An 18,608-nucleotide genomic window follows, 5' to 3' on the forward strand; every position below is an offset into this window, starting at 1 on the left:
GCAGTTTGAAAAATGCAGAAATTGCCTTATCCATTGGACTTGGTTTTATAACGACATTCAAATCATTCAGCTGAGCAAAAGTTTGCTGCCAGCCTGTGAGATTGATGAATCACTTTATTAAAATTGCATCAATCTGCTATAGCCTTCCTCAACCTTCTGCCCTCCAGATATCTTGAATTGCTACCCTCTTCATTCCAACATAGCATAGTTCTCTCCCATGGTTCTGGGGTGTGTGTATGTGTGTGTGCATGTGTGTGTTAGTTACAAGGTCAAAATGGTATGTTCGATCAGGAAATTGAAGCCTTGTCCCTGTTTAACACACTTTGCATGCATCTCACACGCCTTTGATCAACCAGTTGTACACACCATTTTCATGCTGTTGACATCTCCATGGGTGCCCTTGTCCTTCACCATAATATTAGAGTTATAGATTATATTTATTTTAATGATAATATATAATAATATAATTCTATTTAGAATGGCTTTCAGTAAATTATTCTGTTTTTTAAAAAAATATTACGTTGAGCAGGTTTGTTGCCTGCCAAATCTTCAGGGAGCTGGACTTACAAGGTCAGTCTTAGGGATACCCTATCTGGGCTTCAAAAGCCCAGGCTATCACAAAACCCTTTGGTGCCCCCAGTGCCACCACACTCACAGCGCAGATTTAGTAGTCCTATTGTAATGATCCTTTAATTAAATCTGTTGCTTTTTATTGGTCTCCATGCTAAGCCCAATAAAGAGATTTGCTCACTATAAGAATTTGCAGAGTGGGAAGACTCAGTAGCTCTTCTTAATTCCAACCATACATTTACTGCACTCTTCCCCAATCTTGGGATTTAGATGCAATGGAGGGCAACTCCCAGAATTCCCAGTGATTTTTAAATTGCTGAAAATAATGTGTGTCAAGGGCCGGTGCTTTGGGAGAATATCTGCTTGGGGAAAGCTGATTTACGCCACTGCTGTGCAGGCCCTGTCTTGGTCCCTGAAGGCTGTGGGGGTTTGAGTGGGAAAAAGCAGGCTTCCGTTCAGCCCTAGCAAAACTGAGTGGCTGTGGATTTTAGGGCCCCCAGTTCCAGGGACTTTCCATCTCTAGTTCTGTATGGGGTTGCATCCAGACAGAACCAGTATGAAATTTGGGGGGGGGGGATCCTTTTGGCTCCTGTTTGAGGAACAGGTGGCAGCCATGGCTAAGCAAGCTTTTGCACAGCTTCGTGTTGTGCACCAATTGCACCCTTTCCTGGACCCCTTACAGTCCCTCATGCTGTAGCTACCTCATGGTGACTTGCTTTTCACCAGGCATGAAAAACTTGCCTCCGCCATCAAGCCTCGGGCCCTGATAATGTGGGTGAGCCCATTTCTTGGATATATTGATTGTGGGATATTGTGGTGGTTCTGGGCTGCTATTTTATGTTTTTTATGTGTTTAATTCTTGGTTGTGTTTTTACTCTGTTTTTATTTTTGTTTTAATCGTTAGCCACCCAGAGTCATGTATATGAGATGGGCGGCCATGTACATTTATTAAATAAATAAATGGTATTGCCATGCGCAATATCATCTCTTTGGGGCTGCCCTTTGAGAACATCCCAAAATTGCAGCTGGTTCAAAATGCAGCGGTGCAAGCAGTTATGGGCACCCCTTAATTACACATCTGCATTGGTTATCGATAGGCTTCTGGGTGCCATTCAAGATGCAATGGACTATTTGCAAAATGCAGGTGGGGTGAAGCTTACATGGGGATTTGAAGATTAGATTATAAACGTAATGGGATATGTTTTGACAAAGAATTATTCCTACTTAATGTATTAAAAACTAGCACCTATGATAGTCTTATTATTCCTAAGACCAGAGATAGATTGGAAGTTATCTATTTTTCATATCTTTTTTCTTTTTCTTTTACTTTATCTCACTTTTTCTTTTCCTTTTCTTTATCATTTGTATTTCCAATTTTCTTTTTCATTTCTAACTTTTAACTTTGTAACTTTAAAATTTCAATAAAATATTATTTTTTTTAAAAAAAGATGCTGGCAGTCACCTATAAAGCCCTTCATAGCAAAGGGCTGGCTGGGTTATTTTCAGGACTCCTCCTCTCCTGATTGTTTCTGCCTGTCTCATCAGACCCAGCAGAAGAGGCAAGTTATGGATTCTGTCAATCAAGGAGCAACATCTGGCAGGACCTGAGGAGCAAACCTTTTCTGTCATGGCACCTGCCCTTTGGAACATCATCCCCTGGAGATTAGATTGACCCCAGCCACGCTGGCCTTCTACAACCCCCATGCCTCCTTGCGTTCCTGGGCATGGGGGTTCGGTTGTCAGAACCTGTGAAATGGTTATTTTTTGTTTGATAAGTTTTTACCTTGACTGCCCATTATGTATTTATTTTATTTTATTTTATTTTATTTTATTTTATTTTATTTTATTTTATTTTATTTTATTTTATTTTATTTTATTTTATTTTATTTTATTTTACTGTTGCTTGTGTTTTTAACTGCTGTTAGCTGCCCAGAGTCATTGTGGTGCGAGGGGCAGCCATATAAATTGAATAAAATAAAAATAGTATTCGTTTTACCGTGAACATTTGAATGTAAAAGTTTGGACCCTAAATTTTTTCTCGGATCACACATACTGTCACACTATGTATCGTCTGGGTAGTTTAGATAAATAAAACAAGTTTACCGAGGTTTTAGTAAGGTTGCAGATGTAGATTTGCACGGGCAAGAGGGTTGTAGATGCAGAGAGGAATTGGAAAGTCCCATTCTGTTTGTAAACCATTTATAGAAACAACATTAATATCTATGAATGCAGGTCTTCATAGAAGAAACTTGATGTGACTGTTTTTACCTATTTCTAAAAATTGGGCTCTCAGGGATCCCATTCACTCCTTTCTCTCTTGCAGGTCCTGCGTGACAGATATGTGCGAGTGCCCAGTCCATAAAAACTGCTATTGTGAGTCATTTCTAGCCTATGCCAGAGCTTGTCAGAGGGAAGGTCTGAAGGTCCATTGGAAACCTGAAGAAAATTGTGCTGGTAAGGGATTCGCCATTTCATGCATTGCAGCCATGAGGGTTTAAGACATTTCACACGTGCAAAACCCTGCTTCTGTTCCCCAGTTTCTTTACTTCATATTGTACACACACCAAGTCTGCCTGTTGAATGGAGTAGCAGTTAGTGGAAGGACTGCCGAGTTCCAGGCTGGAATTATTCTGGCTGATTAATAACATTTCCTGCTCTGCTTCTAGCTCATATGGAAGTACAGCTGTAATAAATCTGCCTTCATCGGAAGGGGGAAAGGAGAGAGGAATAAATAAGTAAATCAACATTGCCTAGTATACTGATCCTGCTAATAATTTAAATTCAAGTGCTTGTAGTTGAGATGAGAGGTACAGCGTTGCTTTCAAAACCCTAGGTGAAAAGTGAAAAGCATTCATTCCACGCTGCCCAAATGCCAACATTAATTGTAGCATTCCCAGCATCCACAGAGAGGCTTAACTAATTCGGCTACTTGTTCATGGCTTTGCTTCTGCCTCTTGAGCTTACTAAAATAATTCACGTTCACATTTTTTTAACATGGCATTGAGAAAAACTCTCCTCCTTAACTTCTGATCTCAGGCTAATATTTAAAGCAAAGAAGGGGAAGCAATAAAGCAGATGACTATGTAATATTTGAAGTGGGAAGCAGAAGACAGATGTGCATATGGAAAAAAAAAGTCTGGCTTTAGTCTCAGATGGATTGCTAAATTCATCTTCTGCTCCCTTTGTTATTGGCCTTGATCTTAAGAAGCAACGAACTGGAAGGTGAACTAAACAGAATACAGGAACAGCAACGTGCAGAAGAATTGCACAAGCATTTATAGTCAGAAGGAAAGGCAGATGCAAAGGGCAATAGAGCTTCTGTGTTTATGATAACGAAGAGAATATTCTTTGGAAGACCTTGGAACTGACATACAAAATTGACATAAGAAATACAAGATGAATGAAAAGAAAGCTCCATAAACTTAAAATATGGAAACTAAACCTGATTTTTTTAAAGGAGTAGAGGGATAGTTGTATTATTAATCTGCTATAGCAAAAGGAAGTCAGTCTTAACACTTACTGTACCAGAAATGTTTGTGGCCCTGATATAGGCAAATACTTCCTGAATTCAGCTCAGTAGGAGTATATGAGTACCCACCAAGGGAAACTCAAATAAATACAGATCAGATCAAGTATAAATATAACCTTCAGGAAACAAGCATAACATGAGCAGTACCGTAGCAGGGTAGGGTGCCCTTCAGACGTGTTTAATCAGTTTCCACCTTTGCCATCCTGTACAATCGGTGTCTGAGCTGCTAAGAATTTGGACAGTCTTATATACTATCTCGTACCATGCATCTCTAAGTAGCATTCCACAGTTATTGAAATCAAAATCATGCAAAATCTTTTTGCATGAAGAAGAAAGACCTTGAGAGAGTGAAAATTAAGCTGGGAGGAAAAAGGGGATAGACTCTCTTTTGTTTGGCTCTACCCACTTTCAGCCCATGCCTGCCTCTGCCTTCTACCTCTTGAAACGTCACATTGAAAATAAGTGTCTCCTGGGCTGAAAAAGACTCTTCAGCCATGTGCCCAGCCGTAAAGCGTAAAGGAACAACAGCAATTCAGCTGCTGCTCTGCTTAGAGCCGGAGTAGTTTGTTTAACTCCAGTTGCTACGTTTTTAGAGAGAGAAAAATATTTAGACAGAAACAAGAAAATAATGAATGATTTAGAGAGTTGTGACATAAACAGATGTGGCCACTGTTGTAACACAGAAGCTATTCTTCTGGATTCAAGAAGCTGACCCCCCCCGAGATCTCCCAAGTGAATTTTCTTCAGCTCCTTTGCAAGTTACTTTAAACAAATCCTGGTGTGGTTTCCAAACAGCAATTTCCCTCCTCCCCTCCTTTTCAAATTCAAATAAAAATATCAAAACTTTTGTGAATATTTACAATGTTACAGACATACAAACTGTACCATCCTGGCATATAAAAATAACTCAACAGTGTTAAGCCATTGAATTTGATGAATATGGTGCCAAGAGGACTTGAGGAGAAATTAGCAATTCACCCTCTTTCTCTCACTAACCACCAAGTGACTGGGTAGTCTTCTCAAAGGTGCAGTCCATTTCAAAGCCACAGTACCTATTTAAACAATCCAACTCTCCTCCCAACCCCTTTATAAAAATACCAGAGGCAACAGCCTGGAAAGGTCTTTTGGAGGAGTTTTTCTCATTCTCCATTTCTTCCCGCTCATTTGATTCCTCTTCCTGGGTTGGATCCCCAGCTGGCTTTTCCCATCCAGTCTGCTTGTCCTTTCTGCTCTGCAGGTCTCAGTCTACCCCCAGCTGATTCACTGGGTGAGTCCCTTGCTGGTGAAGCTTCCAGCCATTCTTGTTCAAGTATTGCTGCCACACACACACACACACACACACCATATTCCTTTGCAACCCCCAGGCTGTTCCTTTCCAAACTCCAGAGAGTGGAACCTGGGGGGCGGGCAGAGTTCTGCAGGAAGAAAAGCCTAATGCTTTCTTTTGCCTTGTTCTTATTCATGAGTAGGCTTTTTCCTCTTGCACTTCTCTTGGGCTCAGTTCCCCAGCTTTTTATTTCTCTCCTAACTCCTCTGAATTTCACTTTTGTGTCTGTTCCTTAGGATAACCCCCTCCCTTGCCCAGAGGTCTTAATTCTAATTTCCTTACTGGTTCTGAGTTGTCTAACAACAGATACTTTTACCTCTCCCTTAGTTGCCACCCATTTGCTTTCTCCAGAGCTTGTTATCCCCCACTATTCAAACTTCTTGTTAGAGTCCCAAATTCTTGGCATCCAGGTTTTAAGTTCCTTCCTTCCTTAAGTTCGTTCTTCTGGCAACTCCTACCAGTTTGCACTAAACTGGTATCCCAGAACAACCATTCCAATTGCATAGCTATTAAAGGGATCAGATTTGTTTGGTGGGGAGGGGAAGGAATGAAAGAGAAAAACAGGAAAAGAAATGCCAAAACATTTCAACAAACTGTTGCCAATATCAATAGAAAGAGAGGCCTTTGGTGGTGAGGAGTACTGCTCACAATTGAGGAGGACTTCTTTTCCAAGCACTCTTATCCTGCATACCACTTTGCCCATTAAGTCACATGTGAACCCTTCTCTACTGCAGCATTGTGGAAATAGCAAATGAAAAGCTCGCTATGTATGCATTTCCAGCAATTCTTGAACAAGTCTTTGGACTCATTTGACTCGGCTAGAGAACTGCAGTATTGCTTCTGTGCAGGCTTTTAAGAGACACATGGAGATGATTCTAGGGGAGCATAATTTAGGAACTGCAGCTTGGTCAGAGAACTGAGAACTACATTAAATGATCTGGCAATGTCGTGATTATGTAACATAAAGCAGCATGTGTGGGTCAAGTCTTGTTCCCTAAGTGCAGTTTATTCCCTAGTTTTAGAAGCTGATCTTTAAATAATAGCCATTGATTCAGTGTATCCTTCATGTCCAACCCTCTTCAAAAGAGAGCAGAAAACATCTGCATGAAAGTACAATAGACAAAATCTTCTATGCATTTTGAATTGTGGGTTTTTTAAGCAAGGATACAGCTTATCATTCAGGTGAGATGAGATGAGAATTTATCTGTAACAAGTAAAACATGATTCCCTTTCAGAGATCAGAGAATTTATCTGTAACAAGTAAAACATTATTCCCTTTCAGAAATCATGTTTGAGAGAAGGAAAGCAATGACAATTTTATATATCCCAGCCCTATTCCAATGTGGTGGCTGTAAAATAAAATAAAAAACCACCCTATTGCTTATATGTTTCATTATTGCCTGCCTTGTTCTTGCTGCCAGTCTGTTTCTTGGGATGACTCCAGCTTCTAAAAGCTGCCATCTGGACTTTGCATTCAGTGGAGGATTTCTATTGACAGAATGGCAGAAGAGGCATTTTTATTCGTTCTTCCTCCCTGTGCAACCCCTTGTCCCCTTTCCCCCTCTGAATCTGTGCAGAGGAATAGGAGACCCTAAAGGACAGCTTGAGAGATGATGCTGTGGATTTTGCGGGTTGGATGAAGCTTCTGAGGCTTCTGTCTTCCTAGGAGAAACAGAATTTGGACTCAACGCAAAGTTTTGAGAGTGGAATACTTTCTCTCCTTATTCCACTGATAATTTTTAACTCTCCAGTAAAAAATACTCTGTAATGTTTCCAAGGAGAAAGTTGGGAGTTAATAGAAGGTGCTGTAATAATATTTGCCAGTATTTGTATGGTAATATAATCAGTACCGCAAATCCCTGGAAAATAAAGAAGGCGGTTGAGACTAAGGCACATTCAAATGTAACACTGTAAGTTATTGTCAAAGTTGTGAGGTTATCATATTCCATGACAAAATGCATTCAGCTAAGGCTTTTAATTTAAATTCATTACCTTTTCATTTATATTTACTATTCCACTAATAATTTGTAATGACTAGTTTGGTATCTTGACTATGATTTCCATGGATCTACTCTGATGATGACTAACTGTAGATCCAGCCAAGTGGACACTGTAAAACTCTATCTTTGACCTGTCTTCCAGGAACCCAGTGTAAACACGGTGCAGTTTATAACACATGCGGTCCTGGTTGTGTGAAGACTTGTGACAACTGGAATGAGATTGGTCCTTGCAATAAGCCATGTGTTGCGGGATGCCACTGCCCTGCCAACTTAGTCCACCACAAGGGAAGATGCATCAAACCCACTCTCTGTCCACAACGGTGACATTAGCTTTTACTCCAAGGACACTGAACCTGATATCTTGAGTCCCTTTTGAAGCTCATAGCCAATAAGGACTGCAGAGTTTGTTGGCAGATCTTGCAAAACCCTCTTCCAAAGAGAGAAGGAAATGTGTGTGCCTATGAATGTATATGTCTATATGGAAATGTACACCAATACAAACATATATGCAGCTGTATATATACTGTATGTGTGTGAGAGAGAAAGTGTGCAGAAAGAGCAGATGTAAAAATTAAATTGCCATATTCCTTAGCATCAGTGAACTAAAGGAAATGGTAGTGGTGTCTGCTACCCACCAGCATTGCGTGAAGGCCCATGTGATGAAGCCCCAAACCATTGGTAAATCTAACAGGCATAGCATGACCTTACCATGTGATGCTCAGTCCAGCAAGAGGCTGTCCCTCACTTCTGTGGGTTTTCTGCATCAGATTAAATGTATACAGGTTATTTTCCATCACAAACCATTTCCACAGTCAGGATGTGGAAAGGAGGTAACTCCAGGGTTGAAATATGTATCACCATATATACATAAATATACATGTGCACGTGCATATGAAAATATACATCATTTATATCGATCATAGAAGGACAAATTGTTATATGTATATATATTTTTTTGCTATTAAGTTTATGTATTAGTATTTATCTGCTCCTAGGCTGTAGACCATGTGAATCTTTCGTATAACTCAATCAGACATTCAGTGGCAAGAAAGTACCCATCGGAATACCAAATTGTTTTCAATTCTATTCATTTTCCAGTTCACGTTTTGGCTAAATTTTAGATTTATCCAGGACTTACTAATATTTTTCTCCTCAGAAGTCCTGGATAACACTTGAAGTATCTTAATAAAGAAAACTTGACAATGCACATTACGCTTCATCAGCTCATTTAAATGTTGCCCCAGGCTGGTGGGAGCCACTTAGAATATGATAAGGAGGGTAACATTTAAAGCTTAGAATCCTATCTAAAGCCATTGGCCTGTTAAGTTACACATATAGCACTGTGTTGTAAAAGTTAAAATGTTTTCCATATAAACAGTTTTAAGTCTCTTCAATCTTGTTGACGGGGAATGGGATTTGGGATGCTTAAGCGTATGAGCTCATTTAAATCAAGATCCAGAATTACATGCTTCCTTCTTAAGTGCTGTAATTTTTTTGTAATTTATTTTCAGGTTTTGGCAAACCATCGTTTGCCGTGTTATTTGATTTAAAACAAGGTCATCCAGGGTCACACCATGGTTTCGAATTGCATATGAATTGGCTCTACGTTGGAATGAAGCCAAAGATTCCATGTTTTCATTTTTTAAATAGCTAACTATGTTGTGTTGCGTGTGCTGCCCGAATTATCTTGATGACAACTGATCTTAAGCACTATGAAAACCCGTCTATGTGAGCACCACAACGTTTCAACAGTGCTTGAGCAGAGTGTCTAGCAGCCATGTTCATACTGCCTGATGGAGAGAAAGAAGAAAAGGTTAGGGGCCATCTTCCGTGATATGATACCTGGCATCCACATTACCTCAGTCCATCTTCTGGAATGTGAATCTGTTTTGCTATCCAGCTCGTTGCCTACGTAGCTTAGCTGCTGGCAGCACCTGGCCAATCTTATGAAGGTTCTCAAGCCAACCATGGTTGGGCCTGGTTAGTAGTTAGGCGGGAGACTACCAGGGTATTCTTGGGATGTCGGCTCATCTGGGAACATTATGGAGAAAGGTAAATCATTTCTAAATTGCTGCCATGAAAGTTGCATGGATGTATCCATATAGTTACAGGGAGTTGAGCTTGATTTGGAATCCTCTTTAGCTTTATGTTAACAAAAAGGAAGAAAATCTCAGCCTTAATCCCAACCTTCTTTGAAATCTGTTGACCTTTTGAACTTGAGACTTTATATCCAGAAAAGAACACACACTGGATAGACTTCTGCCAACAATGTCCATGAATGTGGATGGTGGTGGTGGGCGGGGGGTGATGATGGATGTGATCTCCTTTCCCTTGCCTGTTTTGACCCCCACCCCCCCGGTCATCTCTAGACACTGCTGTCCTGCACTGCTATTCCCATGAATTCATTTAACAGTGAACAGCTATCCATAAAAAAGAATGCATGGAGAGTGACAGAGAAATGTGTGGTGGTTATACCTCATCCATCAGAACTCCTGATATCAGTATGTTGGCTAGGAAAGTCTGCTAAAGTGACTGAAAGTGGTTACAAGCTTTCACAGGTTCAGGAACACTGATTTTGCAGTCATTCTTCATCATTTCAGGGAGATGATGAGAATATGTCCAGAAGCAAAGCTGGAGTAGCTTTTCTTCTTGCCTTTATTAAAAATGCTGAAAGAGTTGTTGGGTTTCAGACCTACATTTTTGTGCTGACCTGTTATTAGAGATGGGAGAATAAGCTTTGCACTTGAATGCTTGCCTCCCATAAAAACAAAAAGACAAATTATAGTCTTTTTATTTAATATCTAAATGCATCTACCTGTATATGTTATGTTTGATATCCATTGAAAATAAATACTAAAAATTTAAGGAAAATAATAACTTTGTTAAGTCCATTGACCTAATTGTGTTGTTTTTCAGTGGCTGTTCTCAGATTAGAAATAGATCAGTTTATCCCTTGAATATATCTGATCACTGGGAAAGAAAGGGTGGGATGTGAAAAACTATTAACTGCATTACAGTTACCATATAAAAGAAATATACTATGGCTTTTAAAGGGAACAGATTGGCTAAGAATTCTGGTATCTCAGCACATCAGGATAATACCAATTTGGGGAATTCTCCCTTTACACACTAGGCCTTATTTACACAGTGGGGAAAAAAAACTAGTGTTTTATTCTGGATCCTGGGGAAAGATGCACTTATCAACTGAAATAACACTGGACCTTAAAAAGCATTTCATGCTTTCAAACATGAAGTTTCACTTAATAAGCTGCCTCTTATTAACAGGATGCTAATTTACTTTGAATGCTGAAAAGCACATTATTCAAACACTGGCTCCCTTAGTGGAAAGTAAACCCACTGTAATGGCTTACAAAGCCATTCAGGCAAAGGTGAATTGCTTATATGCTATATTCACTGGTTGTAAAGAAGTCCTGGAAAAAAATTAATATCATGGTAAAGTTATATTTACCCGTGTGATCTGTTTAATTAAAAACAAGGTTTTTAAACAATATTTAGTAAGAGGTATCATCCAAAGATTGTTGGACACGCTTGATGAGAGCTGCTTCTTTTATCTCATGAATATTTCAAAGTTGAAATGGCTTCAGTACAAGTCAAATATACTTTCTGCTGCAGTTTTCCTCTGCCAACTATGACTGTTTTGAATTCTCTTTGAAAAACCTGAACTTAATCTAAGCTGATTTTTGAAAAAGTCAAATACACAGGTTAATCAAATATGCATAACTGGTCTATATCTTCATTTATTGATTTAAGTCTTGACTTTTTGAGATACTTGAACAAGTGTAACCCCCCCCCCCTCCATTTTAGGTGATGTAACATAAAAAAAGTTCATGTGTTGTGGTTCTTGTTCTTGTGTCCATGGTCAGAATCCAGTCAGATACAGGTAGTCCTTGACTTACACCATACGTTTAATGACCAAAGTTATGAGAGCACTGAACAAAGTGACTTATAACCGGTCCTCACACTTATGACTATTGAAGCATTCCTGTGGTCACATGATCAAAATTCAGGCACTTGGCAACTGGCATGTATTTATGACAGTTGCAGCTTCCCAGGGTCATCACCATTTGCAATGTTCCCAGAGGGCTTCCAACAAGCAAAGTCAATGGGGGAAGCTGGATTCACTTAATGACCATGGCAAAAAAATGTCATAAAATTGGGTGTGACTCACTTATTGACTGCATTGCTTAGGAACAGAAGTTCCAGTCTCAATCGTGGTTGTAACTCAAGGACTACCTGTATACAGTATATGAATATATTCTTGGGCAGAACTATGAGTCTTATTAATTCCTTTAAATTATTTTCTTAGTTCTGCTGTTAATGTGTTCCTCATTACAGCTAATAGAATTTCCATGTCAATCTTACCAGGCAGTGTTCACGATAAACAGTTCATATAGATCAGCTGTAAGGTGGTTTTATGCATTTGTTGCTGCATGGTGACTATTATAGCAATGTCTACCTTTCAGTTGAAAGATCAGTGAGAATCTTATTCTTCTAGCTTCTTTTTCAGAATGAAAATCATTCATGTAACAAAAAAGAACAGTGTAGTTCTATTCAGTAAATAACTGCACATAGGTTTTCCGTTCATTTGTTTACAACTGCTTTGCTCTGACAAGCCAGGCTGTTTTGTCTTTACATATTCTGCAGTCAGTCAGCAAAGGAAAGAAAAAAAAACAACCCAAACTTTAATTTACAAAGCCAACCAGCACTTACACAGTAGGTGGCATTGTTTTGCAATTGTTACTGTGTGTCTGTGTGTGTGTGTGTGTGCGTGCACACACACACACATGCCTACTGCTAAGTCATGCTGTTTATAGTACAGAAATAGTAATCCATAATCAATGAGTGGTGATCAACTTCAAATATGGGTGGCTGGTTTTCAGCTGTACTTTGCTGAAATAAAGTGGTTCTCTTAGGTTCTATCAATGCGTGACATGTCTCTGAATGGAAATGTGCCTCAACAAAAATTCATAATATAGAATTATGGATACTCTTCCATAAGGCAATGCTTTTTGGGGGTGGGGGTGGGGAAGGATCTCACAAATGGTGTGCATCGCTCACAATACTGAAAAACTTGTCCCTTCCAAATTGAAGTGGCAACATTGTGTTCGTTTTTGTCAAAACATGGCTGCTTATTAGCAAACAGAAAAATCACTATGTAGCATACTGAGAGCATATTGTTTGACAAGGAAGGGCAGGAGAGAGAAAACATTCCCTTCTGACTTTTGAGCTATAAATTTTTCATCCTTTTGACATAAACAAATAGACAGGATTTCACTCATTAATCACTAAGAGGAAGATAAAATGCCTTTGAAATATGATTTTGGCACTTCTTAATATACTGTAAATAGAATCCAGATTAAATTAGCCATGCTACAGCTCACTGAAATCAATAGAAAAATTGGTCAACATCATCACTAATTTAGCTATATTGGTTGCAAGAGGCTTAAATAATTGTTAAATAGTCTAAATCAAATCCATAGACTTCATTCATAAAATATAAATACAGTATATGGAAATTTTAAAAATAGGCTGACAAATTCATTGCATAAAAGAATTCATTTGTTCCATAAATGAATCAAAGCAACCGTTTTAATTCTGCAATGCAAGTCATATTTCTATAGATTTATTCTTAAATTCTTTGAATAGACTTAGATTGTTGTTTAGCTTTTTAAAAAACATTAGAGCAAAGCACCATAGTTGATATTTCAGTGCTCAACCTACTTTAATGTGATCAAAATAATTCCTTAGTAAATGATTTGGGGATTGCATGACTTTCAATGTTGCATTTCCAAATTTTTCAATGGTTATCTGAAAAACAGATTTTTTTGAGACAATGGCTTAGATTGCTTTACTTTCAGCTCACCAAGAGAAGAAAATGGGATCTATTGGTTTGGAAGTGAGAGGTTGTTTCTTTTTAAAGCCTGAAATTCATACAATAAACTTCTAGTGGGTGTAGGCTTTATCCTTGGGGAAAATGAATCATGATTATGTGATGTTGCTTCTGTTTTTAACACTTGTACCACAGAATGGTATTTTTGATGTCAAATATCAGCATTTGCATAGGAAAATCTTGGATATCACAAGATATAATTAATATTTCATTAGAAATTCCTCCAAACTTCCTTCATTTGGAAACCTACATATCTTTGCTGTTTTGAATTTTTGTTTGTTTCCCATTATTCATTCCTGGTTTAAGGGATGATTGATATAGTACACATTTCTTTTCCATTTTGTTCATGTAATAATGCTATCTTAAAGTTAAAAACATGCAATATCTTTACAAATTCTGTGTCCTTTACAATGTTTAAAATATGGTCAAACTTTTTATATAGGCAGCTACCTGGTATTTTATTGTTTGTGTTGAAATGATAGGTGGGTATTGGACAGCTTTTGGAAAATCATTTTTTTTTTCATTGAATGGCAGATAAATCTCAGTCTCTGAAGACCATCTCTCAGTGAAGATGGATTTAAACTTGTTTCATTTGAACATCAGTGTTTATTTGGTCCATTTAAGGCTTTCTTTTTATCATTGCCATCTATTTCTTTCATTCATGAGCCAGATGCTGTAAGGGAGGCTGTTCACAACACTTGTAAATGCCCCTTTATAACCCTTCCTTCACAAAAAGGGGATGGACAATAAGGTTGGCTTCTTCTGTTTGCAAACAATCTGAGTTTTGCATGCTCTTCTGGTTTTTTGCCAGATTGATACTGTTAAGTTAAATGCTTCATTTTGTTCCATGAAACTGTGTTGAGGAATAGGAAGGAAAAGTGGTTCTTCCGGGAAGTAGACTGATTTCTAAGAAACATAAGTGTGGGGAAAAAAAGCTGACAATTCCAGGAAATAAGTGGAAAACTGAATCCAAGGAGTTGATATTTCTGGAGTAGAAGGGGATGCAGGAGCGGGCATGAGAATACTTCTTGGGCAATCAAAGATCCTAGCTTGCCCCACTGTTGCTTCGGGCAGTTCTAGCGGGAATGTTGCAAGGCAAAGGCACATTTCTTGTAGGCAGCATAAAGCAGGAGAATGGCACGTAGCATTTGTCGGCACATGGCCATAGCCATATGCACTTGTGGTTCCCGGAGGCCATGGGGTCTGCGTTGCTGGGGACTTATCACTTGACAGAAGGCTGAACGCTCCGAAACCCTCAGCGAGCCAGTCCAGTGGGGAGGCTGTGCGGTCACGAGATGCCCGAAGACTGAGTCGAGCCCTATAAGTCTCACTGCCTGTGGTTTGTGCACAGCTCCACTGCATCCCCTGGTCTCTCCTGCCATTCTGGAGGCTAGTGGTTGCCTTGTTCCAGTCTTAGCACTAGACTCCAGCACCAGACTGAGCCCCTGGAAGCAAAGTTGCACTTCCAGGTCAGTGGCAGTGGCTGGGCTCTGCCCTCCCCGGAAAGGGTGCTTAGTGCTGCTGGGTCTGGGCACAGCACCCCGCAGCCATCGCAGGGATTCATCCAATGGGGACCAGGGTGCCCACAGCTGGTACCCACTGGCCATGGTCAGCGCTGTCCAGCTGCTGCTACCCTACTTTGCCCAGGATCCTGTGGCATGTTTCCTTTGCCTAGTGCCCTTGGCAACCTATTATGAGTAAGTGTACGCCTTGGAACACACACACTGAATCAGTGTTCCACTAGCTCCTCCTCCCGGCTCTCAAAGAATGGTGTGCCCTCTAGAGTGTCCACAACCATTGGTTTGGGTCAAGATGTTATTGCTCAGAAATAAAGTCTTCATCCTGCAAAAGTAGAGGGATCTTGCTGGTAGACTGGGGAAGAGGCAACTTTCATTGCTTCTGCTGTCCTCCAGTGGTCTCCTTTGCTAATCTGCCTAGGGGGATTATGGAACTGTCCATAAAATGCAGTGCTAGAACTGCAGATGAAAAGGGAAAAGTGATGAAAGTGTTTCTGCTTCCTCTGGCATTTTGTGCTTGTGGGAACATAGTCAGTAGAAACCCACTCTTCTTTCAGGGTCAGGAAAAAAAATCTTAACACTTCTGGAAGGCTACCTTAATCTCCAAATAATAGCACCTTCCTACTTCTGTATTCATTTTAAGGAAATTAGAAACCTGCAGATTGAAGGCATTTTCACCACATCTATTGACATCCAATAGTCTGGTTTTGCACATTCAGGTTCATTGCTTACATTCTTAACATTGGATTAATTATGTTGACTGTGCAAACGGATTCCTTTGGAAAACACTGTGGACAGCATGTTCATTTGAGCTAGTTCAACTCAACCTTTTACACAAACTCAGATTCAGTAAGGAGCATCCAGGAAGACCCCCTACATCAGTGGAAGGCTTCCTGGAACCCTTATCCTTGTGAAAAAGAAGAACAGACTAGGTTCACACTGCACAAAGCCATGGTTTGTTTAACCATGCTTACTGAATAAACCACAATTTGCTGGGTTTAAACATTGTGCTAAGTCAGAACCCATGGTTTACTGAACACTACAGTAAACTACAATCAGACTAACCATAATATGTAGCCCTGTAAAGTGTGTGTAGAGGCACAGAATCTTCGGTGGGAAAGAGAGGGCAAGAAAGTCCTATCACAGAAGTGGAAATTTGTTTATGTTTTATTGATCTGAAGCCAGTGCTAATTCATTGAAGTCAGTTCACTCATGTATTAGTGAATCATTAGCAGTTCAGTAGTCAATTCATATCTAAGGATTGAAGAAATGATTAATAGAAGTCCCCAGTTTAAGAACAAGTTCCATCCCTAAGGTCTTTGCATGTAATTACATACAAATTTGTATGTAAGCTGGAACAGTATTATTGTATAATACTGTATAAGTTGCATTGCGTAATTAACTTGAACCATTGTATATTTAACTCAAATCATTGGGTATTTAACTTGAATTTTGCTACAATAGGTTTCGCTCTTAACTATGGGTCATCCTTAAATTGGTGTTCTTAACCTGGTGACTACCTGTATTTCTTTTTTATTTAGAAAGCAGCATTTTTTTTTAATAAGGAAGAATACCCTCATCTGGTATTTTTAACATATTGTGATAAAAAATAAATACAGCCCTTTTGTATTTGGGATATAAACCCCAGTTGATGTACTTGTGTTGCATGTCAATACTCTTTCTAATTTAAATTTTAAAAGCTTGACACCTTCTTAAAAGCTTACTTTATTTAAAAAGTGTAAGCTTCCATAAACATCTTTTTTGTCAGATGGTAAAAGGAAGCAGATTATATAGCTTAGGCTCTAGAAGACCAAATATTTTCTTCTGAAACACAAAAGCTAATGCAGCTGTAGAATTTGTTCTATTACAAGATGATCTATCTATGAGCCATTCTCATTAGATTCTCTCAGATGTAGCACTTGAAAGAGTTTGGAAAAGGTACTTTAATGGTGAGGGTTAAGATACTAAGGTAAAGATCAAAATAAGAAGTAGCTATTGCTGAGTTTTAAAGGAAATACAGAGTGCAAGTCAGTGACATTCAATTTGCTTATGACAGGGGTTTTCAAACATTTTCAGTCCACAGAACCTATTTGTTTTTTTCTTTATTTTCCCAGAACCCTGATCAAAAGACAAAGTTTTAGTGACAGAAAATTGGCAATAATATGAAACTTGTGCATGTTCTAATTTATTTATGCAAATTTATATAATAAAGTTATTTGTTGTTTGAATTTCAGAAAAATGGATGCCCCAATTATTGTGTCAAAATATTCTCTGCTTATTATAAATATAAAAAATAAACATTTATTGTAAGTGCAAAATTAATAACGACTGCTTGTTCAGAATGCCACCAAAGTCTCATGGAACACTTGGGTTCTGTAGAACACAGTTTAAAAAACCCTGGCTTAAGAAATAACAAGAAAATTATATGACTCTGGGTGGAGTAGAGAAAGTTAAAAACCAAACTGCTATCAAACAATGATCAATATAGCCAAGATCCATGGTCAAGAAAAACACTCCCAATTTGCCAAAGCAACAATAAATTGGTCAACTAGTAGAGCCAGTGAGAATAGCCAGTTCAGTGTCTTACGAAAGGTGAACATGGTCAGGGCTGTCTGAATCTCTGGGGGGATGCTGTTCTACAGGGTAGGTAGTGTGAGAGAGAAGACCCAAATCCTGGTCCAACAGGATGACATTGCTTGATAGAAGGGATCTGCCACACGTCCTCCTTGTCAGATATAGTATGCCGGCAAAAATAAAACCACTAAATCAGAAATGTTATACAGCAATGACTATGCGCTTTATCATGATTAAGATCGATATTTGGCTTTATGTAAAATGCTTTTAGGAATATAACTTTGAAATAATAAGTTTTTAAAGTTTGTTTTGAGTGTAAAATAGGTAAGTTTCAGTGGGGAGGGAGAATCTGGTAAATATCTCTGTGCATGTCTCCTGTATTGGAGAACACATTTCAAAACTCCTTAGAGTTACATAATGTTTCTCTAAGGAGTTCTCTAAGGAAGGCCTGGCGCAATATGGTTCATGGGGTCACGAAGAGTCGGACACGACTTAACGACTAAACAACAACAACAACAATGTTTCTGAAAAAGTGTTTTCAGGATCTAAATCACCGTTAAAAACTAGCCTTTCTAAGAAGTATTATATACTTCTGGAGGGTATACAGACTCTGTATATAGTGTATCCAGTGGATTCACTATTTTTCAAGTGAGCATGAAACATTTCTATTACCCTCCTGGACAACATAATCCATCAGCAGTATGGAATAGTCAAGAAATCACATTCATCAGCAGGATGGAGTAGTCAAAAAATCATTTGGTACTCCCTCTGCAGGATGAAGTAGTCAAGAAATAATTCACCATACTTAGAAATTTCAGCAGGATTTAATGGAACATGGCCATGATGTGATGGACCAATTCTTCCCTTTCTAGGGGCAAGAGTTGTAATTACATTTTCTGAAATTATGCCAGGTATATGGTCGGTGTCATGACGGCCAAAATTACAATAAATAGTAGCAGCACTATTACTAAATGACAACAAACTGTAAATACTACAGTTTCTGAATTGGTTGACTAGTTTATTTTGCTGAATATGCTAAATAATAATGACTGATATTTGTACGCTACCCACATAATGTATCATAATTTTTTAACATCTGTCCAATGATAGTTTATTGACTATGACCTCCATACTAGAAAACCAGAATATAGAGATGGGTGTTTTGAGTATTTTAATCAGG

At 38.8% G+C, this 18,608-nt stretch overlaps 2 protein-coding genes across 3 annotated transcripts in view; one reads left to right on the forward strand and one right to left on the reverse strand.

Annotated features, from left to right (window-relative positions):
* BMPER (BMP binding endothelial regulator) overlaps positions 1–12,113 on the forward strand; it is a 170,946-nt gene extending 158,833 nt beyond the window's left edge. For both annotated transcript variants that reach the window (XM_007426348.3, XM_088149970.1), the window contains 2 exons: positions 2,894–3,024; positions 7,569–12,113. In XM_007426348.3, coding sequence (XP_007426410.2) covers positions 2,894–3,024; positions 7,569–7,750 — 313 coding nt within the window. In that variant the 3' untranslated portion in view covers positions 7,751–12,113. The remainder of the gene's footprint in view (positions 1–2,893; positions 3,025–7,568) is intronic.
* Positions 12,114–13,173: 1,060 nt separating this feature from the next.
* On the reverse strand, positions 13,174–17,114 carry LOC103051797 (FANCD2 opposite strand protein-like). The gene has a single exon (XM_088150601.1). The coding sequence runs from the start codon at positions 14,942–14,944 to the stop codon at positions 14,414–14,416; it is 531 nt and encodes a 176-aa protein (XP_088006727.1). The 5' UTR covers positions 14,945–17,114; the 3' UTR covers positions 13,174–14,413.
* Positions 17,115–18,608: the final 1,494 nt, after the last annotated feature.

The sequence above is a fragment of the Python bivittatus genome, unplaced genomic scaffold, assembly GCF_059951505.1.
Source record: "Python bivittatus isolate LINGU-HERP-01145 unplaced genomic scaffold, Pbiv_v1 ctg000610_np1212, whole genome shotgun sequence".
Lineage (NCBI taxonomy): Eukaryota > Metazoa > Chordata > Lepidosauria > Squamata > Pythonidae > Python > Python bivittatus.